Source organism: Mesocricetus auratus, unplaced genomic scaffold (assembly GCF_017639785.1).
Source record: "Mesocricetus auratus isolate SY011 unplaced genomic scaffold, BCM_Maur_2.0 Super-Scaffold_100019, whole genome shotgun sequence".
NCBI lineage: Eukaryota > Metazoa > Chordata > Mammalia > Rodentia > Cricetidae > Mesocricetus > Mesocricetus auratus.
This window is the reverse complement of record NW_024429200.1, coordinates 37,265,628-37,293,220: the sequence shown is the minus strand read 5'-3', so window position 1 is coordinate 37,293,220 and position 27,593 is coordinate 37,265,628. Positions and strand designations below refer to the sequence as shown.

At 38.9% G+C, this 27,593-nt stretch overlaps 1 protein-coding gene across 2 annotated transcripts in view; it reads right to left on the bottom strand.

Annotated features, from left to right (window-relative positions):
* Window positions 1-27,593, bottom strand: part of Elapor2 (endosome-lysosome associated apoptosis and autophagy regulator family member 2) — a 169,030-nt gene that overhangs the window by 7,006 nt on the left and 134,431 nt on the right. For both annotated transcript variants that reach the window (XM_005083587.4, XM_040728791.1), the window contains 6 exons: window positions 26,365-26,554; window positions 19,247-19,343; window positions 18,439-18,540; window positions 10,219-10,345; window positions 8,182-8,360; window positions 7,001-7,166 (listed from right to left, as the gene is read on the bottom strand). In XM_005083587.4, the coding sequence (XP_005083644.1) occupies window positions 7,001-7,166; window positions 8,182-8,360; window positions 10,219-10,345; window positions 18,439-18,540; window positions 19,247-19,343; window positions 26,365-26,554 (861 nt within the window). The remainder of the gene's footprint in view (window positions 1-7,000; window positions 7,167-8,181; window positions 8,361-10,218; window positions 10,346-18,438; window positions 18,541-19,246; window positions 19,344-26,364; window positions 26,555-27,593) is intronic.

Here is a 27,593-nt window from a genome sequence, read left to right as displayed (position 1 = left end):
ATGGTAGGAGTAGATCTTTAAAAGGCAGGGGGTTAGTAATAGAATACACGTGATATGAAAGAGGGGTGGGCTATTAATAAGTGAAGGGGAAGAGCAAGAGTGGGTTAGAGGGACTGGGGGTGGCAGGGAGGGAAACAAAGTGTATCATGTATGTGTAAAATGTTAGAATGAACACATTACTTTGTATGTTGACTTAATTATTGAAAATAATAAATTTTTAAAAGTGGACAAAAGATCACACCGACTGAAACTGCTATATTTAAAATGTATATTATGAACTTTCTCATGGAGGAGTACCTCTGTTGATCTCTTATTTCCTGTCATTCTGTCTAAGAACCTTTTCCCAGCTATCAATGCTCTGGTTCTAGTATAATGGGGGGGGTTACAATATAAGGAAACACTTAAACATCTTTGTAATAGTTTAACTGACTCTCCTTCTGAACAATTCCAGCTACTCTTTAAGATACAGCTTAAGCATCATTTTTCCTTCAAACATTCCTGGCACATAAATGTTCCTTCCTTGAAAAATACTGCCCAGTCAAGAGAAACCCGGGAAGCTACTGGAGCCTTTTCTCTCTTGGTTTTTACATGCCAAAGACATGGATTACCTTTCATTTTCATATATATTAATAAAGATTGAATCCTTGGATGGTACAGATGGTGCCTTCTTCCAGAGCAAAGGCAAAGCCTGCTTACAGACCTGAAAGCTCAAAACTGAGCCTCCCCATATGGAACGGACAGGATATACACTACTATAAAGTTTCCCAACACAGGGGTTACTCTTCTGTAACACAACATATTGTAAATGCAGGCATCTTCTTGATTCCCTGCTCCCCAGCAATATAGTGAGTGATATTTCAAAACCATTAAAATTCATCACCATTTGCTAATGAGGAAATGAAAATGATGGTTTGTAAATAAGGCGGGATTCAAGTTTCAAACACTGATTAACAAGAACTGAAAAACGATGAATCCCCAAGATTCCATAAAGCTTGTGGCAAACATCTTGGCCAAACCACCAAAGCATGAGGGGTCCTACATTTTACTGCCTGATAATGGAAAGGAGCAGCGGGAGAAGTGGAAAGGGTTTCCCGGCCACCTCCTCAACAAGCTCTGATATCAATTCTCCTCTGAGCAGAAGGACTTCCTCGCTCATCAGGATGTTAGCTTCAGACATAGTCCCTGGAGAACAAACACTGAACTTCATCCTGGTAGGAAGGGAGGATTCATTTTATAACAGACAAAAATTACAAAGACAAGTATACTCTGCGCTAAAGGGGGCATGTGCGAAGCACTAGTGTGTTGAAGCAGGTGAATTAGAATTCTGGCTAATTTTGGAGATATCACAGGATTCAATGGAACTGCAACAGCTTGGCCATCTTAGGTTTCCAAACACTGAACTCTGCCAAGCTGTGCCAATCACTTTATGGTGCTGTGACCAACTGAAGGGAAATAAGTCAAGGGAAAGGTTATTCTGGTTCATAGTTGTATAGGGATTGAGCACTCATGTGAAGAAGGCATGGCAGAACAGCCTACATCCCAGCAGGTGGAAAGCACAGAAAGTAAATATAAGAAGGAACCACAGCAAGATAAAGACCCCTCCCAAGACACACCCACCAGTGACCTGCTTCATCTAACAAAGTTCCACCTCCTAAACATGTCATCAGCTCAGGGACTGAAGTATTAAATTAAGAGTCTTCCTAGTCCAATCATTTCTCAAAACATCCTGTCACTGAAAGGTGTGCTCCACTAATCTCATAGGCTTTTATGAAGCTAACGAGATTATACAAACCAATTTTAGACCGATTAATGACAGCTCGGTTGGCAAAGTGCTTGCCTTGAAAACACATGGACCTACGATGAGTGCCCAGAGACCACGTGAAAAGAACATAGAGTGGCAGGCTCTTAAATCCCAACAGCAGGGATATGAAATAGGCAAATCTTTGGAGACTGCCTCCAGCCAGCCTAACCTACTACATGAGCTTCAAGCCAATGACAGATCCTATCTCAAGGAACAATGTGGACTGTACCTGAGGAATAACATCTGAGGTCAGACCTTTGAGGAATAACCTATGGTATCTACACACATATACATATTCACAAACATACACACACACACACACACGCAGGCATGCACACATGCACACACACATACACAGGTACATGTATAAGCATCCACATAAATAAACATGCAACACACATAAACTTAATTAAATAAAAGCTGACAGGAAAAAGGCCTCAAGATTTTGTGTATTTCTTGACTAACAGGTTTTCTCTGGGACATTTTTCTGAAAACAATTCCCACAAGCACATATTGCAAGGAATTGACTAGTATTTGGGCATTCATTTAACTTCAGGGTGTATTTATAAGGCATAAGGGTATCATTGTATTATAAGAAACTGACCAAATGGAATCCAGATAAATTGTCATAGCCAACTATAACACAGAAACTTCCTCTATCCTTCATGTTAAACCCAAGAACTAACTAGATGAAAGAAAAAAATACTCTAGATTAAAATCGATTCTTGCATGGGTAGAGGGGCTCCAGGATATAAGCTAAGTTTAAATCAACAAATGCCAGAAAATCTGTGGACTCACGCAGAAAGCAACTGTGATGTCACCTGTGATTCAAAGGGCCCCAAAGCTAAACCAGATAATGTCAGTAATGACAACCTTGTTATTCAGCATGACTTTGGATGAATAAAAAATAGCAGTTTTATTGAACAATGAGCAGCAGCTGAGCTGACGGTAACAAGAGCAGGTGCAAAGTCTATTTGCTCTCAAACATTCTTCCTCTTCACTCTTAATGTCCATCTACCCTGTCACTGGATGTTAAGGATGATGATCAGTAGAGAAACTCAGATTTCTTGTCACCAGGAAACAGACTAGCATGCAGACCACTGGAGTCTGTTTGGGAGCCTGAGAGCAGTTTTCAACCTGACTGTGCTGGATGTAGTCACCCCAAGTCACTAACCTTTCTGGACCTGAGAGAATTTCTGCAAGGGATAAAGCAGAGATGTCCTGCTGTATTGTCGTGATCCTACATCAAAAGGATAATAATCCCTTGTGGTGTATGCTGCTAACTCTATCTCCCTGTAATATCCCACATGGACAAAAGTGGGGCACACATTAGGTCTCCATTGATTTTAAAGTTTCCGGGCCCTCTCACACTTGAGTGTCTAGAGAATAAATCTGAGTGCCAACTGAGGCCGAGTAGAAACAGGTGATGATGTAGCTACAGAAACAGGGCATTGAAGACGCATAACATAAGAGACGGACACTCGGAAACTTCAGATCTGAGAGGTGAAGAAAGAAGGGGCTCTGTTGAGCACCCTCAGTACCATTCTATCACAAGCCTCTGAAGAAAACACCCCAGTGTATCTCTCTCAAAGAGATACAAACACCTTATATGACTTCCTGGTCTGCCATATCCACTACATGCCCCACTCACAACTTTCTGGCTATTCCTTTCAGACTTACTGAGAAATACATTGTGTGTAGTAGAGAATGGTCCCAGCTCCTACCCCAATATTAACCAACATCCCTGTTCCCACAGATTTCACTCAGTCATCTCATGGGGGCCATAAATGCCACCCCATTTGTGGTACAGACAAGTAGGAAAGCTGAATTGACAGTCCATCTTGAAAAGGAAAGGACACAGTTATTTGGGATAGGTTGAAACTCCTAAATTTTATTAGCCATCCTAGGCTCCTTTCAAGGCACAGTCAGCTGATGTTTCCTGACTGATGTGGGTTTTACTTAGTGTCTCCAACAATTGTAACTAATAATAAATTCCAAAGACATCCCGCATACCACTGAGACCATAGTGTAGAAACCAGAAGTTAACTTGCTTGTCTCCCAGAAACAAGATTTTACCATTAGGAAGAGTCATAAAAAAATCTTCAATTTTATGAAAGCATCCCAATTAGATCATTCAGCCTCTAGAGAACAATAAGAAGCTTTTCTAAATGAGTAAACAATCTACTTATTATGCACACTAATCTTGTGCAGCATTTTGCTAGTAAGGGTGTTATAAATATGTCTCTGCCTTCAACTATATGGCCTCATGTAAAAGGACATTCAAATTAATATGAACTCATTCTCTGTACATTATTATAGAAAATATAACTACCCTATAATTCATACTGGAGGGCAAAAAGCTGCACGACCATTAATACAACCTGTTGTGAATTATCCTGTTAGATCACCGTATCTTAGATTAAATTGATAAGTATTATTGAAGTGGACGCATTGCTCACAGATCCTGTGTAGAAAAACAGGGGAAATACACTGGGTCTCTGTGCAGTGTTTTTGGAGGCGGTAATTCTTGACTCTATTTTTACTTGAATCCTATGGCAGAAACATCCTTCTGTTAGTGGAAAATTCCCTGGCTGAGCAGAACTGCCACCACAAAGACAAGAAAGATATTTTCTGCTCTAAAGTAGAACTTAATGGTATATGACGGGTTTATGCTTAGCTAGGTAAGTCTGGAATTGGCATATGGTTAAGGATAATGATGCAAACAAGATTCATCTTGCTGCTTCATATCCTGTTGACACACGCTTCATTTCAATGATGTATGGAGAAAAATGGACAAGGCTTCATCCTAGCCTCAGGCAGTCACACTAAGGAGAGTGATGGATGGAATTTACTGAAAATTCATCAGAAGCCAAGATGAGATTAGGTGTGATTAGAAACAGTTTAGATGTGGCTATGAGATAATTCTCTAAGTCTTCTTACACTTCTGCACATTCTATGAAGAAAACACTGGTTTATTTTTGTTTCATACTAATTTTTCAAGAATGGGGATGAAAGTGACAAAAATTCATTATATAAATGTGTGAACCTATCAAACAATAAAAAAAATTAGGAAAGCATGTTTGTATAGAAAGCAACTGTCAAAGTTAAAGTAGTTTCCTCTTTTCCAACAAACACCTACTTGTCTTGGAAATGGCTTCTCACTCTGACAGCATCTTATCTGCCCAAGATAATGAAGAACAAAGGACAGGCAAGCTTGTGCTCATGCTCAATAAAATTCACACTCTCAAAGCTTACGAATGCAAACATGTTATCATTTACTCTGCACATGACTATGGGGACTGGGGATGGACACTGGTATGGGTACCGTAGCTCTGCCAAGGACATCTCTGCAAATTCTAAACTGTCTTGGGTTTTCTGTCTTCTAAAGCATACATGAAACTATGGTAGGCTCACTTGTTCACTACCAAATGGGCAAAACTTTAATTTTTGATCACCACTATATATTCATTATTCCACAGCAACCATACCCTCCATAAAAATCACAAACTAACAACAGAAAAAATGCAATAGAGATGTTATTTATTTATTTTATTCTTAAATGATTTCTTATATTAATGTACCTAAACTCAGAGAGTGAAAGGTTAATAAATCATGCCTACAACTATACTTTATTTTCATGTGCTTCTGTGTCCATGTATGTTTGCATGTATGTGGGACCACATGTGTAGTTGTGTGCATACTGAGGCCCAATGTTGATATCATAAAATGTCCTGATGACTCTCCCATCTTACTCAATGGGGCAGGGTCTTGCTGTCAAACCTAGAGCTCACAGGCGTGGCTTACCTTGCTAGGCAGTTTGCTCAGGGGATCCATCTCTACCTTCTGAGGCTGTAACACAGATGGACTCCATACCCATCTGGTGTCCTCTGCCTCATTGCAAGTGCTTTAACTACTGGACTATCATTCCAGTCCATGTCATCATCTGTTATTTGTCTGTCTGTTGCAAATCATTTGAAATGCACTTTCTTCCTCATTTTTCATTGTATTTCTCTTTATTTTGAGTTGGTAAGTTGGAAATTCTTATCTCATTAGTGAAGAATGTCAAAGAAATGTGATTTTGAAGAATATTTGTATATATCTGTCACTACAAAGCCAATGATGTGATGACACCCAACATGACACCATGAACATCTAGCCAATTATGTGATTTTTCTATGGAAAGACAATCATAAAATAAACACAAAGGTATAGGTAAATATAAGATCTTTTATTAACCAAACTTTGCTTTTAAGATTATAAAATGATACATGATCTTTGTGAAAACCTGAGAATTACTAAAATGTTTTACTTAAAGATTCTCATTAAATTCTAATTCCCAAAGCAACTAATGCTAACGGCTAACTATGTAAATGATGGTATATTTGTTTACCTTATAGAAACATTATAGTTTACTTATTTTCACCTTAGTTTGCACTTGTCCTATCAGCACACAAAGATATCTCAATTGTTTTAATTTTCATTTTTCAGATCATAACATAATCATATCATTTCTCCCTTCCCTTTCTTCCCTTTTAAACCTACCCATGTACAACCATTCACTCTTTAAAATTCATGGCCCCTATTTTTAATTAATTGTCGTTACACATATATACATATACTTCTAAAAAACAACCCATTCCGTCTGTATGATGTTACTTGTATTTAAGCTTTCAGGGCTGACCATTTGGTATTAGACCACCAGTTGGTGTCCTCTTCCCTGGGGAAGACTATTCCTCCTGTTCTCAACTTCTCTTAGTTCCCTGTAGTTCTTTGTCAATTACAACAATATTTTGATATTTTACTACAATTATGGTTACTTAAAACAATTCTTAAATTTAAATATATTTTGATCATATTCTTTCTTCCCCTAAGTCCTTCCATTATCTCTCCCTCCCTACCCACCCAATATTAAGTTCTTTCTCAAAAGAAAAAAATATTGGATCATTTTGATATAGAAAAATTTCTCACCTAACTCTCATGCAGACTGTACATGTTGTTTCTACTTTGGTAACTCAGAAACACTGTGTTCAGTTATTAATCTAATATAATAGACCTCTATTATATTAGAGTACTTCTGCTGAGTAAATCTTAGTGAGGCACAAACATACTGAACGGCAGAGCTCGCATGAATGGTGCTAGGTCAGCGTGGCCCCCGCTGTACAGACGCTCAGTAATCCCAGGTTAAAAGTCAGCTCTCACCTTTGTAGCCAAAGACTTAAGTTTTCCTAATAGTGACTGTTTGTTGGAATATACAACATCCTCTTCATTATCTTCACCTTCCAGGATGGCACAGCTGTCTGCCGCTGGGAGTTCACACTCTTTTGAGTTAGTTGTCATTACTAATTTAGAATACTTGTATTCCAGCCTAAGCAGTGATAAATAAATAAGCAAATAATAAGCTAGCCATTTACAGAAATAAAAATCATATTTATTATAAACATTCATATATCAACTTCTAAAATACTCCTGGTAGTCCTGTCTAGTTTCTCCAGCAGTAAATTACCCTCTCCTGTGGCTGCAGCTTTAAATGTTCTCACTTATCCACCATCTATATAAAAATATTCCCCAGGATGTTAGAAAACCAGTTCAATACAGTGCAGTTAATTTACCACTTATTTTACATTGACCTCACTATCCAATTATAAGAACATTCGTGAAACAAAGAAAAGACTTGATGTCAGAACGCATTTCCTTGGTGTATTAATATGTCAATATAAATTCCCTATCATATTTTCTCAAGTTTAGATCACAAAAATGAGAATATCAAGATGATTTGCTTCTCACTGTATCTCTCTACTTCCTTTGTACTTTTGTTCTTTACTTATGAATTTAGATGCTATAATTACTCCTAAAAATTAGAGCACAGATCCCCCACAGCCCAATTAGCTCTACGTAATCCCAAAGATTCAAGCATGTAACAGACACATGCAGGGCTTGAACTCAACATTCAGAACCAGCGTCTTTGAGACCTGGAATACATAAAGATGATATTTGCCCATAGCTTAGTCTGTTTCTTTGAGAACATCTTTGTACAAGAAACTAAATGGGAAAGATGAAAGAAGTCAGTTTATGTCAGGTTAAGAAAAGCAGATCCACCTGGTCTTAGCCCTGATCCTATCTGTGTAAACGTAGAAACCTTTTTCATTTTTCTAACAAATGACTAATTCAGTGGTTAGTAACATCCCATTCACTTTCAATTATCAAAATTAGAATCATTTATTCTCCCTGCTTTCTCAAACACGTTGCCTACACTTTCCTCGCCAGAAGAAATGTCTTGTGTCACTGAGGGAATGAACAACATACAATAATTAGGTCTAACATTCTCACAGCATAAGCAGACTTTCTAGTTCTTAGAAGATCACATCAAAGAGGTTACTTACTTTTGATTCTTTTTCCAAAAGTAGCATGTTAAAGCCACCAACAAAACGGCTGTGAATGCCCCCGCACCGGCTCCCACTTTCAGCCAAAAGTCAACCGTTTCACAGGTTGACACCTTCTTCTCAGGCAAAGTAATCCCTTTAATGCACCACTTAGGTTCGTTCCACACATATAATGTTTCCTTTTCAAACAAATAAATGAGACCATAGATGAGATTAGAAATGATTCAACTGTAAATGCTAGAATTGGTACTGGGTCAACTCATCACATAGAAGAAAAAGATTTGCTAACTTATGCTCATCATAAGCATAAAGGATATTTCCTGTTCAGTTAATATTAAATAATGTCTAGGAAGAAAGTAAAGAGACTTATATAATAAGTAAATAATGAATTAAATGCAAAAATCTCATCAGTCACATCTGTATATTATATGCTGAAGAAGCTGAATAGAAATAATCCCACTTTGACACTTTGTTTGGCTGCTTTCCTTAAATTTTCATGACTTCAGGGTCATCACTACCTATACCAAGCATTCTCACTCTCCCAAAGGAAATGATTTGATTCCTAAAGCAATGTCAATGTGCTCTAAATAGCAAGTGACAATTAACCAGTGAACAACAAAGAAGACACATTGGGTCTTACCAAGCACTTTGAAAAATAAAGTGATAAAATGAGGCAGATACAATATGGAAATCAGAGTTCAGCCCATTCTTCCTTATATAGCTAAGTATATAAAATGACCAGCATCTATTTACATGATCATTAATCCAATGACATTACATTTTATGTCTGGCTCACCATTAAATTTTCTGTTATATGATGATAACTTTATCCATACTCCAACAAAAGGATCCAGCCATATTTCACTTTATGTCTTATGTGCATAGATACATTTCTACCATTAGTTATGAACTAATATACAGGAGAATGGTTTGCAATGAGGAGAAGGTTCAGGCAGGTTTCAAATAACATCTTTCAGCATGTTTTATTAGAAAGGGTTACTTGTGATCCTGTGGTTTTAGTCCATGACAACTGTTATCATTCTTATTTAACAAAACATCAATGAATTACTTTTGAAATAGGTATTATTTTTATAAGAATGAGGAGTGGGAAATGCAGAGGCACACTTAGGTTCACAACCACCTAAATGTAAACCAGAGTAAAAGCAAACTCTAGCATGTGTGGGTCTCATCTGAAATACATTCTACCCACACCGAACAAAAGGTTTGTATAAAAGCCTAGACAGTTTTATCAAATGTATATAAATGAAAGGTGTATTAAAAAGCTCCATTGTCTAGTGGCTATATTCTAAGCATCTCAAAAGCTCAAAATTATAATGATATGCACAAACCCAAAATGCCAAACTATTCAATCACCTGTCAAAGAAAGAATGTAACTGGGGGAACGTTCTTAGTCACTCTGAAACGATTTATTAGAAAGCCTGATTCAATCATCTGATCAGGTATCACCAGGAACAGAAAGACAGCTGACACGGCAGCCGAACGGTTTCTTCTTCCAGCATGAAGGGGGATTTTGGAACAGGATTAAGATAAATTTGGTGATAAATTCGAAAACATTTCTCTTACTGATAACACTGTATCACTTCAAATCTTTATTACTGCACAATGTGAGATATGATGCTTAACAAGACTTAGAACCTGGTATAGACTTTTAAGATCTCAATTTGATAAGAAACTTTTCCCACAAGCCTTTTTTTTGCCTCTATCAGCTATGTGTAAAGGACTTACATTCTGTAAACTATACACATCTGTATCTGGAATACTTACAGAATGGTGGAAGTGCATGCCCAGTCAACACAAAGTGGAAAACTGAAAAGAATAGGGAAGGAAATAGGACTGAAACAGTCCTTAAAAATAAATGCTTAGAATTTTAAAAGATACACACTGAAGTATTTTTCTTTTGCAATCGTTGTTTGTGTTCAATTGTGAAGTTTTAGCATCCAAAGAAATCTATTTATTCACGGACATAGAAATAACAGTTGACTTCTGTTTATGATGCCTGTAGAAGTTAGTCCTTACCTGAAGTCCTCTCTTGCAGGCTCCCTCAATTTCATGGAAGTCATGCTCTGTGCATAGAGGGCAAGCCTCTGCACTCTCCCATAGAAAGTAGAATGTACAGCCGTCACAGGTGCCAGCTGGACACTTGCTGAAATATTAAAGAAACAGCAGCCCTTTCAATGCATTCGATCCCTCCAATTAATAGTATACATCCCAAAGCATACTGGGAGTGTTGTGCTGATGCTGAGGAGACACAAAATAGCCAAAGGAGCTGAGACCACAATGATAGCCCTTCACGCTACCAGATTGAGTGGCAGAATCAAACAGACAAATAATGCCAAACCCAAGGAGGATATGAAGGAAAGGGACACCCTCATACATTGCAGACAGGAATGTGAACAGACCCTCTACTCTCAGAAAGTCTTGCATTTCTTCAAGCAAGTAAACATGAATGTATCATACAACCAGGCAAGTCTGCTTACAGGTACAACCCCAAGAGAAGCAAAATGTATTCCACATAAAGATTGGTAATGAATATGCACAGCAGCATCACTCAGAATGGCCAATAGTGGAAACACCCCAAACGTGCAGTGGATGAACGGATAAATGTAATTGTCTGACGGAAGTCTACTTGGCTACATAAAGGAATGCAGTAATGATATATGCCGTTGTTTTGTAGAAGTGCAAAAATACTATGCTAAGTGGAAAAGTAGAAATAATACATATTGCATGATGTTATCCATATGAAAGTCTAGAATACAGACAGAGAACAGACAGTTTGCTGCTTAGGGCTTAGAAGAGGGTTAGTATACCAGAATATGAGGATGAAAGGGTTCATAGATTATTTGAGAAATGATGAAAATTTAAATTGGTTGTGGTCATGACTATATACATCTATTAAGAAGCTGAAGGATTATTGAACACGCATGCAGGTGTGTGTGTGTGGTGTGTGTGTGTGTGTGTGTGTGTGTGTGTGTGTTCTTTCCTACCATACTTATTTCAAGAATCAAACACGGATCATCAGAAATGGACACCAGACTGGTGCCTTTATCCACCCAGCCGTCTCACTGGGCCCATTTTCTGAGACTTCTGAAGACAGACAGATAGTTACTGAAAGAAAAGCTTCTGGGAATTTTTCTTGGAAGCAAGAGCATCTAAACTGAGTCTAGAACACTTAAGATGAGTAAGACAGAAGGAATTAAAGAACCTCCTACTTAATGGACAGAATGGCATGATGAATTGATAGAAAATTACTTGCCAGTCACTCTTGCTGGGCCATCCATGGCAAAACAAAGGACAGTCAGAAGACAAAGTCCTAAACCTCAGATGCCAAGTGGATTATAGTTCCTACTGAAGACAACATACCTGGGAGAGGTAACTTTAGGAGCGAATCAGAGTCTATTATGGCAGGAGAACAAAAATTTCTTAAGTGAACCATCTAATCTAACCATCAGGTCAACACAACACTCTGTGCTCCAATACAAGCCTGGGTCACTCTGGACTAATGATGACTTAAAGGAGTGGTTCTGCAGAGGAGGGACACAGTAGACCTGGGGTACTTTGTGCAATCTACCCCAACTTCAACTTGCTTCCTTAACTAAGGAACAGATAAACAGTGTTGACTCTAAATTAATCCCTTATTGCTGTGTGTACCCTGACTGAACCAGAATATCTGAAAAGGTTTGGGTACAAACAGCAAATTTTTGTGAATGTGTAAAATCTAGAGACTATCGTGCTAATGTGTCCGCTTAACTTCTAGTCCCTTAAATCAGTCTATGTGACTAGAGGTTTTCCCTGCAGCTTCTTTCAGGCCACGGCTAAGGTTGAGGATTGGTCTCCTGAATGCCCATTAGCTATAAGAAAGACGCAAAACAATAAGGACAAAATCATGTGTTCCCTTCTAAAGGCATTAACATAAAACTTTACTGGTATATTAACTTTACATATTGATGGGTTTCATAATGTCATGTGCTTTGATCATATTCCCCTCACCTTCCATTTTCACCCACTCCCAAATATTCATTCATTCCCCTGCTTGTCTAACTTCTCCTTTCTCATCACCCATCTCTATAACTTTGTTGACTTAAAATTTGTAATCTAGAAATAAGAGAAAACATTGAATGTTTGTTTGAATCTGACTGATTGTGCTTTGAATGATGACCTCCACTTGCAGCCATTTTCCTACAAACAGCTTAATTCTACTCTTCTTTATGGCTGAATCAAACTCCAGCGTGTACATGCATTATATACTATGTATGTTGTCTCGATCTTAGATATTGCATATAACACTCCAATAAATGTAGGTGTGTAAATATCTCTGTGGTACATTAATTGACAGTCACTAAGGTATATACCCCGAAATGGTATAGTTGAGTCATATGACAGTTCTATCTTTAGCTTTTTGAGGAACCTCTACATTGATTTCAATAGTCACTGGACTAATTGATATGTAGAGTGTAGCCTTCCATGCCATCCACCTGGGCCCTGCCACAGTTGCAGTCCCCAAATAACACACAGGACACTACATTAATTATAAAGCTGTTGGCTGTTTGCTTGTTTCTTACTGGCTAGCTCTTACTTAAGTCATAATTAACCCATAATTGTTAATCTAAATATTTCTCTTACCGGAGAAAAGGTCCAGACCTCCTACTCCTATGGCAGCTACATCATGTCTGCCTGTGTCTCTCTTTCCCAGAATCCTCCTCAACTCCTAGTCCCACCTATCTTCCTTCCCTATTGGCCAACAGTGCTTTATTGACATATATCCAGGACTTCCCCATCATTGATATTCACAGGGAAATGAATAATGATTCCTTTCTCCATACATCCTTGCTAGCAATCAATGTTAACTGAGTGATAGCTTTCTAAGAAAGGTAAGATATAATTTCAATGTAGTTTTAACCTGCAATGCTCACATGTCAAAGGATATTTAATAGTATTTTATATATGTATTGGCTATTTGTGCTTCATCTTTTGTGAACTGTTTTTTCAACCTATTAATAATGTATTGTGTGGGTTCATGTGGGTGCACACCTGTGTGCATGCATACAAATGTCAGAGGACAACCTCAACTGTTGTTCCCCAGGTACCGTCCAGCTTACTTTGAGATGTGGCAGACCAGTGGTTTGTAGCTTTCCATGTAGGCTGGACATTCTGACTGGCAAGCCCTGGATATCTGACTGTTTCTACCTTTCCTGCAGAGTTAAAATTGTGTAACTGAATTCCCTCATTTCATCACAAACAGACTTTACTTCTGAGTAATCCCCACCCAATATGTCTATCTCCTGTCTCTATGTTTTGTATGGTCTCACTTTCCCAAGATAGAGCTCAATGCCTAAGACTCTGATATGGCCAACACATTTGACTTGACAGCTGCATATTCTTGTCTTAACCAAAGGCTTGGGCTGCCACTCTGCCAATCAATTTGAGTGTATATGTTCCAGAGTTCCAGTTCAGGATGGTTCCCCTGGACTATGAGTGTGATTCTATGGTTCTTTGGTAAACCTGTACTTAGTGTGGAGAGGCAGTGTGGTTTTGCAATGTGAAGCTGTAGAGTTTTCTTCTCTTCCTAGCAGAGCAGTTAGATTCAATTTCTCTTTGGATCCAGCATAACAGGCAGCGCTGCAGTCAGTGCCACTTGTGGTTAACCGTTGCTGGCTTCATGCAGCATGGGTCCCTGTTACCCATATTTATTTTTGTTCTTTGTGAGATTTTCCTTTCGTTTATGGACCCAGAGTTGGGAGGTGAGGGCAGAGGGATTATCGATTTTTTTTTACTCAGTTTCCTAGAACTCCAAGGAGAGTCTGTTGTCTCCTTTACAAATATAACAGTCAACATTTCTGTAATTTATCTGGTGTTTCCCGAGCCCAGCATTTGCTATGATCTTATCCTTTCCAGGCTTCTCACCTCTTTTTCAAGTCATGGGATAGATGTTTTATTTGAGATTGGTAGGTATGAGGGTGCACTGCTTGTCTCTACTCCTGCATCTTCCCTCCTCCTCCCCCATTAACTATAAATGATATTTTAATGACCCACAAATGCTTGGCAAAGACTGAGTCTGTGGTGGACCTTGAGCTACTTACACAGCTCAAATGACTCCTCCCCATAAAGGGATGAGTAACTTTCAAGTTGCACAGTGGAGCCAAGGCAGCATGTGTAAGGAATTTGGATACCTCTAGCCAATCCCAGTAAAGATTGCTGGGATACACTTCTGGCCTGTTCACACCTTCCCTTTAATAATCCACTTTCATTCTCCTCACTCCTTGTCCCCCGCTTCAATATTCTTCTTGGGTGTGAGACAAGGAACTTAGAAACTACAGGATCAGAGTAACACTGGTGACTGTTGATCGTGTGGCACTCTAGTTCCCTGAGTCAAGCTCACCAAGAGCCACAAAAGTCTCCATTACACTCAAATGCTTATATCAATGTATAACTCAAAACTGCATTTTCTAGATACCAGCAAAATTTTTATATTCTTGATTAACTACATTCCAAGACATCCTAAAATATGAATACAAAAAAGGTCTACACATCTAAGAGCTGATCTTATTTTTAACAAGCCCATAATGTCAACAAAACATTATGAAAATTAAAGTTGCAAAAACTTCCAGTGGTAACTCAAGCTATAATTCAAACTGAACTTGAAAATGACAATTTTCCTCTTTCCCCTGCCTCATTTTTTATAATTTTTCAAAGTTGAAGCTGTGTCACTCTGTCTTCACTGGACAATTATAATACACAAAATAAGAGAGCAAGCTTGAAGTACCACCAACATTTAAGACTATTAACAGTATGAGTCAAATTCTGGAGAGCTGACCGAACTACAGAACCTGCAGAAAACAAAATCTAGACACTGACGTAATTTATAAGGCTGTCATTGTGTCAAAACACTTCAGTGATTCAGAACCTCTCCTTGATAGACTTGACTTTTTTAAGGATACACTGATATTAAACGCAGTGTCTTCATCCTGATAATGAAATGAATTTGGATTCATAAGAGGATTTCCCAAAACAATCTTAGACTGACAGATAAACACCTAAAGCAGTTGAGTATGTTCATAAGCCAGAAGGAAGGAAGGAAGGAAGGAAGGAAGGAAGGAAGGAAGGAAGGAAGGAAGGAAGGAAGGAAGGAAGGAAGGAAGGAAGGAAGGAAAGAAGGAAGGAAGGAAGGAAGGAAAGGGATGGAGATTCTTTCACACGAACATTAATGATGAATGTTTAAGGAAGGGAATTCAGTTAAAAGAACGCACTCGCGCCCTGTAGGTCTGCTGCTGTGCCCTGGGATGAATCTGCTTTTGCCTCTTTATTAGCTGTGCTTCCTGACAGATCACTCACGAGCGATTAAAGGAGGGTGGCATTTTGAAAAGGCATTTTGTCGTGAAAGAACAAAAGCCATTAGGAGGTTGTTCCATCCCAAGTGTGATGCTCAGGAGCTGCACAAACTCAGGCTCGATGCTTCTTGCTTGGGGAAGTGAATGGGTTTAACTCCAGGACCTTCCAGATCATGAAAGACTGCTATCAAGATCTGCTTTCTAAGAACATATGCCTGTGTAATCCTTTTACTAACTCAACTTTCTCTGGCCTTTGATAGGCAGTTCTCAGCTGCAGTGCTTACGTATACATTATCCCTAACCAAAGGTTTGACTTGAGGTTTAAAAAGCCAGTGGGTGGGCTCATCTACGTACACTTATTTAAAGCTATTGGCAGCAGCAATCCTTTGTAGAAGTAGTTTCGTCTGTGCCTTCTTAGAAAAAAAGGTCTCAGAAGTCACCTGAGGCTGTCAGAGTCTATCTGCCCCATACTACACTACACTGTCATTTCCATCTCTCATTGGGAACCTCAATACATACATTTGCCAGATCAAGCAGACAGATGGAAGTTTCTAATCTAAACCAAAGTCCAGGTGACATGTTCCCTCTCAAGTCCACACTTAGCAGACCACACACCTCCTGCTTCTCCCTGTCCAGACTTTCCACTCCATAGGAGCTGGAGGCCTTTAGGAAGTTTTCCCGACCACCAAGACTCTAAGACCCAGGTGACATTACTAACACTGAAGTCACTTTTGCTAGGTTGGCCAAGAACTCTGAGATTTCGTGGTCAGCAAGAGCATCTCAAGACCAGGTGCCTGGTTAGCTTCTTTTCCTTGGAGATTTTAAAGCTTCCAAAGAGATACAAAATAAGTCTTCCTCAAAAGTGGTCTGAGAAACCTGTTAGTTAAAATCTTTATTTAGCCTCGTTCTTAAATAAAATAAACCTAATTTGAGGACAAGCTGCTATTTTCCTCTTCTGGTCCTTGGGCTCCCTCTTGTGCCCTGATGGGAAATTCATTCAAGAGAAAACTGAAGGTCAGCACATGCCTGACTGGGACTCCACAGCTCCCTAGAGCTGCTGGCTGCCTGCCTTAGTGTGCAGCACAACTACAAATGAAATTTTATCAAGATCTGTGTGAAGGTCTCTGCCATGAGTATTATGTTTTAAATAAGCTTTTCAGAAGACCAAGATGCAAACAATAACAATAGAGAACCTGGCTCTGGAATGCAGAGCCAGCAAAGCCTATGCCAGGGACAGCAACAGAAGCAGTCCTCCAATTTTAATCTGCTTTGCAGTTGCTTTCTATTTTTAGAACTACTCTAGTGCTCAACGCAGAGACTCTGAAATCAGGTTTAACAATAGATATTCTAAGGTTTCTGCTGCAGGCGATTCTGAGAATTCCTGGGGAACACAAAAAAGTTCCCTACAAGGTAAAGCTTGCCTGAGGTAAAGAGAAACTTTACGTCCTCCTGAGATGCCATCCTTTAACCCCGTGAGACTATGATTTATTTATGGAAAGACATCAAAATGTATCCTGGCAAAGCCAGAGAAAGATTTATTTTCCACAGGCCACGCCTGGTCTTTAGGACATCCTCTGCCTGACTCAGACCTGGAGGAGACGTAAAAACTGCCCAGATCGACTCTGGAGGCCAGACCCACAGAGCTTAGTCATAAAACCTGCAAAAGGACTCAGGAGGACTATAGTCAATTCAGTGAGCACCAGAACTTAGAACTACCCAGCAAAACAGCCGAGTGAAGAGACATGCTTCTGTCTCTGGAATCTCTACATGCATCTTTCTCTACTTTGCTGTGGTGACTCCAGCTAGGAGGTGACAGTGTGATGCCCTGAAGTCCGAGAGCATCCGTCTCTCTGTGTCCCTTTATCTATTGTCTGTTCCTCTGTTTTCTAACCACAGTCTTCTCTTGCCTTAAATAGGTGGAAAAAAACTAATTGGTAGAGCCATGTAAACTAAGAGAGGCAGCTGATGAGAAGTGAAGGCTAGTATTCCTGTATATCCCCCAAAGAAGCCAGAATTACTGTTACTGATGTTATGATTGCTAGTAGTTTAGGGTATATAACAATATTCTCCATGTGAGATAAATAGGAGGGTTACAAAATATCATTTTCTTTTTAAAATATATGGTTTTGAGTTGAACAGAGAATTGCTAAACAAACTAATAGAAAGGTCATTTAATTATTAACAATAATAAACATGCTGAACAATACATTGAAAATACTTAGACACCTAAATGTTACTTGTAAAAATAGGCTGTGTTCAGATTAGGAGTTTAGGTGCCTAGGAATTAGGTGCTAGTAGTCCCACCAAAGCTTAACAGGATCTATCAAATACAGACCAAGAGAACTGGCCCCTCAATGTCAATCAGTTGAATATTCTGCATTGTGTCCTACAGGTCAGATTTACCTTGATGATTCTGCTACAGTTATTCAGAAAACTGAGCTTCAGAATGGATCTGAAAGTGTCTTCAAGACCCCATTGGCTGGCAGAAAAAGGAATCACAACTCACAGAGAGGTTAGATTGCTGAGTTCAGGAACTTTAACGCCCAGGCAGGTAATTGTTGCTCTCGTTCTAAGAACCAGGACTGTTCCTAACCAATTAAAGGAAAATTATAAACAGTGGGAAGAAGAGCAAGCATATAAACAGTGTAATTAGCTGTTGACTGCCTAAATCATGTTGAAGAGAGTCAGACACTCAAGGGACAAGCGGATGTCATTAAAGAGACCAGAAGGTAGAGACAGTGACAAGAATCTGTTCATTTAAACCCTGACATCCCTACAACAAATGCACTGGTTCTTTTGTTCTGCTTCTGTCTTATTTCCATAGGAATATGTATTAATAGTGACATTCCAGACAGCTCTGCCTCTAAAAAATGAATTCAACATTAAATGACCACATAGTAGAGGTGAATACCTGGGGACTGAAATCACGCCTGCACCAGATCTCATGGGATTACACCGCATCTTCACAGCAGTCGACCGTCCATTAATACAAGATGTGGTGGCTGCAGAAGACCTGTTATAAAGCAGGTGCTACATTAAAGATCAAATACGACACAGATAATCAGTACAAAAGTGTCATGGACAGAATGGCTCTCCTGCTCCATGAACAAACAAAAAGGCAAAAGTGTATTAAAGGTTATTAATGTGTAACTTAACACAAATTCAGTGTATTGGCTTTTACTAACTATGTGAAGTGGACAATTTTCCCAGGTAAAATGATGGCCTGTCATGAAGGCATTTAGTAAAATTACTATAATTCCAATCACAATTAAAAACAAAAGCCTTTTGAGGAAAACAGGGGTCAGTCATGTCAAAACATCAGGCTGGTGTTTTGATGTGAAAAAAAAGAGGTAATTACTACTTACTACTTAGGCCATGAGCCAAAGCCCTCTGATTGCTCAAAGTGTGTGTGTGTGTGTGTGTGTGTGTGTGTGTGTGTGTGTGTGTGTGTGCGCGCGCACGCGCACAAGTATGCAAGCAGGGAATTATACAAGACTCTCAAAATATTCCACATTTCTCACTTTTTTGTCAATACATTTAATCCCCACATTTATTATTATCTATTAAGCACAAACTGCCATGCTAAGCACCCCGAAGCAACACTATGTTTTCTTGTCACTAGGAAATTATAACCCAGAGTAGGCGCCAAAATCTAGAGATTCAGATGTATGAGATCTTTATTCAAAAAAATTGTCACAGAAAGAAATATCTTCACTTACTTATAAAAGAAATGCACATCTGGTATTTGACTTGGTGACACTGGGAACATATCTTCCTTGATATTAACATTTTGCAAGGCAGCTTCAACTGTGACTCCTAGACAACATTGACAAACAAGCTATGAAGCAACAGGGACATCTAAGTTTATTTAGTGTCTGTATCTCTAAGTACAAAATGGTTTTACTTTGACAGCCATGCCAGAAGTATTAAATTAAGGCACTCCTGGTGAGTACAAGTAGAAAAAAATAAATAAATCCTAAGCCTCAGTCAGGTAATCTAGTGTATTTTACCACCCTGGGCATGGTGTTGTTTTCCTAGATTTCATACAAAATATACAGTGATTTAGATAGTTTTGAAGGTCTCTTCTAGTCCTAATGTTTCAAAATATATCCAATATTGTGATCTCCCATGCTTATTTTACAAAGCCTGGTGCTTTCATGCCTACAGTTTGTCTGGGCAGGATAGTGAAACCATAACCCCCCATCCATCAACAAAAGAAAAGAAAGAAAGAAAGACAGGAAGGAAGGAAGGAAGGAAGGAAGGAAGAAAGAAAGAAAGAAAGAAAGAAAGAAAGAAAGAAAGAAAGAAAGAAAGAAAATAACACAGAAAACTTTGACCAACTACTTTCCAGGAACAAAGACCGAATTTGGTTAATCACACAGACAGGTTTTCCCGCTCACATAGAATTAAACTGGCAATGAGGTGGAGCCTGGTAGCTGACCTTGGTGCTGAAGCTTGAAGCTCAGTACACTGGGATCTCCAGGCCTGGGGACTACAGGCAGGTGGACTCTCTCCCAGGGAACCAAACAACCTTGAGACTGCTGATTGCACTATGATAATCCAGCTCTGACCCACAGGGAGAGGGAATGCCTCAGACCCATTACAGTTTTAGACCTGCTTGTACCCACCAAAAGAGAACCTTGGACTGGTACCCACCAGGAGAGGAAGAGACCTCACCTGTACACACTGGAAGAAATGATGAGAGGACAACAATATAAGAATACATTCAACAACAGAAAAATCAATATGGCACCACCAGAGTATAGGGACTCTATACCAGCAAGACTGAACATCTCAACACAGATGAAGAAGAAGAGAATGACCTTAAAAACAACTTCATGAAGATGACAGGGACCCTAAAAGAAGAAATGAGAAAATCCTTTAAAGAAATGGAATAAAAAACAAACCAAAACTTGCAAGAAACAATTAAAACAGTGAAAGGTTTGAAACATGAAATAGAGACAATTAAAAAACACAGTCTAAAGGAATGCTGGAATTAGAAATGGTGGGTAAATGATCAGGAACTACAGATGCAAGCATAAACAAGAGAATACAAGATATGGAAGAGAGAATCTTAGGCATTGAAGATATACTAGAAGCAATACATTCATTGACCAAAGAAGATCTTTAGTCTAACAAATTCCTAACACAAAATATCCAGGAAATATGGGACACCATGAAAAGACCAAACCTAAGAATAATAGGTATAGAAGAAGGTGAAGAAACCCACTTCAAAGGTGCAGAAAGCATATTCAGCAAAATCATAGAAGAAAACTTCCCCAACCTAAAGACAGACATGCCAATGAAACTACAAGAAGTCTACAGAACACCAAATAGAGTGGACCAAAACAAAAGTCCCCTTGTCACATAATAATTAAATCACCAAAATACAGAATAAAGAAAGCAGCAAAGGAAAAAGGCCAAGCAACATATAAAGGCAAATCTATCAGAATCACACCTGACTTCTCCATGGAAACTCTGAAAGCCAGAAAGTCCTAGATAGATATTCTACAAACAATAAGAGACCATGGATGGCAGCCCAGACTTCTAAACCAAGCAAAGCTTTCAATCACTATAGATGGAGAAAACAAGGTATTCCACGACAAAACCAGATTTAAACAATATATATCCACTAATCTAGCCCTACAGAAAGTACTTGAAGGAAAACTCCAACCTAAGGAAGTTAACTACACTAACAAAAACATAGGCAATACATAATACCACTTTACCAAAAGCCAAAAGAAAAAGCAGGGTAAATCCACAAACAATAACAACAACAACAACAAATTTTAAAAAAGCAAGAATTAACACTCAGTGGTCCTTAAGTTCCCTCAATATTAATGGTCTTAGTTTGTCTATAAAAAAAACACAGGCTAACATAATGGATACAAAGACAGGATCCAACCTTCTCCTGCATGCAAGAAACACACCTCAACTTCAAAGACAGGCATTACCTCAGAGTAAATGGTTAGAATAAGATTTTCCATTAAAATGGACCCAAGAAAGAAGCTGGTGAAGGAGGTCATTTCATACTCAGCACAGGAAAAATCCATCAGGAAGAAGTCTCAATTCTGAACATCTATGCCCCAAGTACAGAGGCACCCACATTCGTAACAGAAACATTACTAAAACTCAGATCACACATAAGACCTCACATAGTTTTAGTAGGAGATTTTAACACATCACTCTAACCACTATCCAGGACCACCAAACAGAAACTTAACAAAGAAACAAAGGAACTAGCAGAACTTATAGCCCAATTGGGTTTAACAAACATCTATACAACATTCCATCCAAACACAAACAATATACCTTCTTCTCAGTTTCACATAGGACCTTCTCTAAAATTGACCACATACATGGCAACATAGCAAACCTCAACAAGTACAAAAAATTGGAATAACTCCTGGTTCTTATCAGACCACCATTCTTTAAAGTTAGAATTCAACAGCCACACTAATTGCAGAAACCCTACAAACTCATGGAAATTGAAAAAGGAACAAATGCATCATTCCTGGGTCAAGGAAGAAATAAAGAAATTAAACACTTCCTTGAATTCAATGAGAATGAAGACACAACATACCCAAACTTATGGGACACTTTTAAAGCAGTACTAACAGAAAAGTTCATAGCACTAAGTGTTCATATAAAGAAACTGGAGAATAGTAACACTAGAGAATTAACAGCACAACTTAAAGCTCTAGAACAAAAAGAAGCAAACTCACCCCAGAGTAGTAGATGCCAGGAAATAATCAAATTGAGGGCTGAAATCAGTAAAGTCAAAACAAAGAAAATAATACAAGGAATCAATATAGCAAAGAGTTTGTTCTTCAAGAAAACCAATGAGATAGTCTAACCTTTATCCAAACTAACCAAAAGGCAGGGAGAGAACATGAAAATTAACACAATCAGAAATGAAAAGGGGAACATAACAATGGACATTGAGGAAATCCAGAGAATCATCAGGTCATACTTTGAAAACATGTACTCCAAAAAATTTTACAAATTTAAAGGAAATGGACAATTTTCTGGATAGGTATCACTTACCAATATTAAATCAATAATCAAAAGTCTCCCAACAACAACAACAACAACAACAACAACAAAGCCCAGGCCCAGATGGCATCAGTGCAGAATTCTACCAGAAATTCAAAGAACAGATAATTCCAGAACTCCTCAAAGTGTTGCACACAATAGAAGCAGAAGGTTTATTGCCAAACTTTTTGAGGCTACAATTATCTTGGTACCTAAGCCACACAAAGACACAACTAATAGAGAACTACAGACCAATATCCCTCATGAACATTGATGCAAAAATACTCAATAAGATGCTGACAAACAGAATCCAAGAACACATCAGAAAAATCATCCAACATGATCAAGTAGGCTTTATCCCAGGGACACAAGGATGGTTCAGCGTACAAAAATCTATCAATGTAATCCACCATGTAAACAAACTGTAAAAGAAAAACCACATGACCATCTCACTTGATGATGAAAAAGCCTTTGACAAAATCCAACACCCCTTCATGATAAAGGTCCTAGAGAGATCAGGCATAACATGAACATACCTGAACATAATAAAAGCAATACACAGTAAAACAACAGCCAACATCAAACTAAATGGAGAGAAACTCAATGCACTTCCTCTAAGATCAGGAACAAGACAAGACTGTCCACTCTCTCCATATCTCTTCAATACTGTACTTGAAGTTCTAGCTAGAGCAATAAGACAATAAAAGGAGATCAAAGAGATACAAATTGGAAAGGAAGATGTCAAACTTTCACTATTTGTAGATGATAAGATAGTTTACATAAGTGACCCAAAAAATCTACATGGGAACTTCTACAGCTTATAAACACCTTCAGCAAAGTGGCAGTATACAAGATTAACTCAAAAAAATTAGTAGCCCTATTATATACAGACGATAAATGGGATGATAAAGAAATCAGAGAAACATCATCCTTCACAATAGGCACAAACAACATAAATATCTTGGGATAACGCTAACCAAACAAGTAAAAGACCTGTATAGCAAGAACTTTGAGTCTTTAAAGAAAAACAAAATAAGGAAGATACCAGAAAATGGAAAGATTTCCCATGCTCTTGGTTAGGTAGGATCAGCATAATAAAAATGTCAATCTTGTCAAAAGCAATCTACAGATTCAATGCAATCCCCATCAAAATACCAGCATAATTCTTCACAGACCTTGAAAGAAAAATAAACAACTTTATATGGAAAAACAAAAGACCCTGGATAGCCAAAACAACCCTGTACAATAAAGGAATGTCTGGAGGCATCACCATCCCTGACTTCAAGCTCTATTACAGAGCTATAGTCCTGAAAACAGCTTAGTATTGGCACAAAAATAGACAGGTAGACCAAAGGAATCAAATTGAAACCCCAGATATTAACCCACACACCCATGAACACTTGATCTTTGAGAAAGAAGCTAAAATTATACAATGGAAAAAAAAGAAAGCATCTTCAAGAAATGGTGCTGGCATAACTGGATGCTGGAATGTAGAAGAATGCGGATAGATCCATGTCTATTGCCATGCACAAAACTTAAGTCCAAATGGATCAAAGACCTCAACATAAATCCAGCCACACTGAACCTCTTAGAATAGAAAGTGGGAGATACTCTTAAACGAATTGGTACAGGAGACAGCTACCTGAACATAACTCCAGTAGCACAGACTGAGATCCACAATTAACAAATGGGACCTCCTGAAACTGAGTAGCTTCTGTAAGGCAAAGGACACACCACAGCCAGCAAGACAAAAGGCACCACACAGATTTGGAAAAGATAATCACTAACCCCATATCTGACAAAGAACTGATCCCAAAATTCACAAAGAGCTCAAGAAGCAAGTCTCCAAAACACCAAAGGCTCTGATTAAAAAGTGGGGGACTGAACTAAATAGAGAATTCTCAATAGAGGAGTCTAATATGGCTGAGAGGCACTTGAGAAAATGCTCAACATCCTTAGACATTAGGAAAATGCATATCAAAACTCTGAGATACCATCTCACTCCTGTCAGAATGGCAGTTTATGCTGGAGAGGATGTGGATAAAGGAGAATACTCCTCCATTGCTGGTGGGAATGCCAACTCATACAGCCACTTTGGAAATCAATATAGAGATTCCTCAGGAAAATGGGATCCAGTCTACCAGAAGATCCAACAATTCCACTCTTAGGCATATACCCAAAAGATGCCCATTCATACAACAAGGACATCCTTTCCACTATGTTTATAGCAGCATTATTTGTAGTAGCCAGAACCTGGAAGCAACCTAGATGCCCCTCAACTGAAGTGCAGATAGAAAAAATGTGGTACATTTACACAATGGAGTACTACCCAGAGGAAAAAAAACAATGGAACCTTGAAATTTTCAGGCAAATGGATGGCACTAGAAGAAACCGTCCTGAGTGAGGTAACCCAGGCACAAAAAAACAAACATAGTATGTACTTACTCAGATGTACAGGGAGCAGGGATTGCCAGCCTATAATCCCACCACCAGAGAGTCTGGGAAAGAGGGAGGACCCTAAGAGAGATATGCATGGTACCCCAGAGAAGGGGAATGAGACAGGATATCCTGAGCAGATTGGGAGCATGGAGGTAAGGGAGAAGAAGCTGGGAGAAAGACAATGGGAAAAGAAGAGGGGAGAGGAGGACATGGAGAACAGGAAGGTTGACTTGGGAGAAGAATACAGGAAAGAGCAGGATGAGAGGTACCATAATACAGGGAGTCATTATAGGTTTGAGGAGAGATCTGACACTAGTGAGATAGTCAGAGATCTACAAGGATGACATCAACTGAAAATCTAAGCAATAGTGGAGAGGCTACTTTAAATGCCCTCCCTGATAATGAGATTGATGACTACCTTTTATGCCATCCCAGAGCCTTCATCCAGGGGCTGATGGAAGCAGAGCCAGACACCCACAGCTAAACACTGAACTGAACTCCTGGAACCCAGTTGCAGAGAGGGAGGATTGATGAGCAATGGGGTCAAGACCAGGTCGGTGAAACCCACAGAAACAGCTGACCTGAACAAGGGGACTCATGGGCCCCAGACTGATAGCTGAGAGACTAGCATGGGACTGATCCAGACCCCCTAAATTTGGGTGTCAGTGAGGTAGCCTCAGCAATCTACAGGGCTTCAGGTACTAGATCAGTATTTATCCCTGGCATATGAATGGACTTTGAGAGCCCATTCCACATGAAGGGATGCTGTCTCAGCCTGGACACATGAGGGAGAGTCTAGACCCTGCCCTGGATGATATGACAGACTTTGGAGATCCCCAATGGAGGGCCTTACCCTCCCTGGGAGCAGAGTGAGGATTGGGTGGAGAGTTTGGGAAATTAGAGGGGTGGAGAGGAGGGGAGGAAGAGGGGGCTGGGATTGACATGTGAAGCAAGCTTGTTTCTAATTTAAGTTAAAAAAAGAATTGATTCATGGCAATGGGACAAAAAAAAGCATACACACAAAAAAACAAGTTTTTCACCCTTGTGTGACAATCACTTGATTTGTCTTCCTGGCTCTGTTTTTATATTTAAAATTATTTTCCACTTAAACTAAAGAATCTGAGTAAAGGCACATAATCTCATAAAACATTATGACATATAGGAATTCATACAGAAATGCAGAGTCTTTCTGTACTCTGAGATTGACGAATAGACCTCTTTTTTAAAACCATTTTTCCAAATGACAGTTTATTAGTCTGAAGGCTTTAATCTTGTGCGGTTAACACCAGTATGATGACAATTTATTGTAACCATAAAATAATAATAAACATATGTGTGCTTGTATTAACCAAAAGAGACTTACCTAAAAATGTGTCTGCCAGGATAATAGACTGGGACGACAAGGCTGCCCGGAAGCCCTTGCTTTCAGAAGGGATAATAGTTGACTGGCATACAAATGCTCCAACCAAATTAGTGTAGTCATCTGACCCTGCCACCACTTCTTTTACTGTAAAGTCTGAGATGTTGTTGGTACAGAGAGCCATCTTTCTCCCCTGGGAAAGCAAAGCCACAAGTGGAAGGTTCACAGATTGTCTTTAACCTGAATCTCAATTAGCTTGTGGGTCTCATCAGAGGAGCTACTTTCTCAGCACAGAGATCCTCATTAACTGCTGTAGGTGGTGCCCAGGCATCAGTCTCTAGGTACTTCCAATGTTCAGTCGAGGGTGGGAGTTAATGAGATTATTCCAGACCCGTTGGTCCTCCCACTACAAGCACCGTTTGTGTTGGATGAAAGCCATATAACTCCAGGAAATGAATGCCATCTAAGAAATGTTCACTTCACAGTTTAACAAGGCATTTGGGGTATACAGCAAACTACTGATGAAGATTTGGATGAAGGAGGAAACTCACTCTCCCTTCTCCCTCCTGCGTCTGGGTGTGGTTGGAGAAGGCCTAAAAGCCATATTGCTACAGCATCCTAGGGTATATCAATTACAGACTTTTGGTTACTGCAGGTGTCTTAGTAACCTACTCTTGGACACAGTGGTGTATCTGTTTACAAAATAATTTGAAAGAATACAAGAGTTTAACTTTCAATCAGAAGCTGGCTGTGTTTATATAATGTTTAAATATACTTCAGGCCACTGCAAAAAACAAAAAACAAACAACAAAAACTATAGTTTGCTCTACAATTTCTACCAAGAAATCTAAAAAGAAAATTGGAAAGCTATTTTATTGACCTGAAAGTATATACACATAAACATAAATAGTTCTCTTTCTTAATGCAACTGGTAATTTTAACATACAAAATCTCTCCCTCCCCAAGGCTTTCTCACAACTAAACAGGAGAAATATTTTTACTAAATTGTTGTAACCAAGAAAATAGTAGAAAATAGCTGAGAGAAAGTACTCAGGAAAAAAAAAGAGGAAATGGCAGAGCCTAAAAGAAAACAAAGGAGAACAACAACAACAATAAAAAAGTTGGGCCTGGCTCATACCTGCAGCATTCCCATGAGTTTGAGGCTAGCCTGGACTATAAAATGAGTGCTAGGCCAGCCTGTGCTACATAGCAAACTCACACAAAAGAAAACA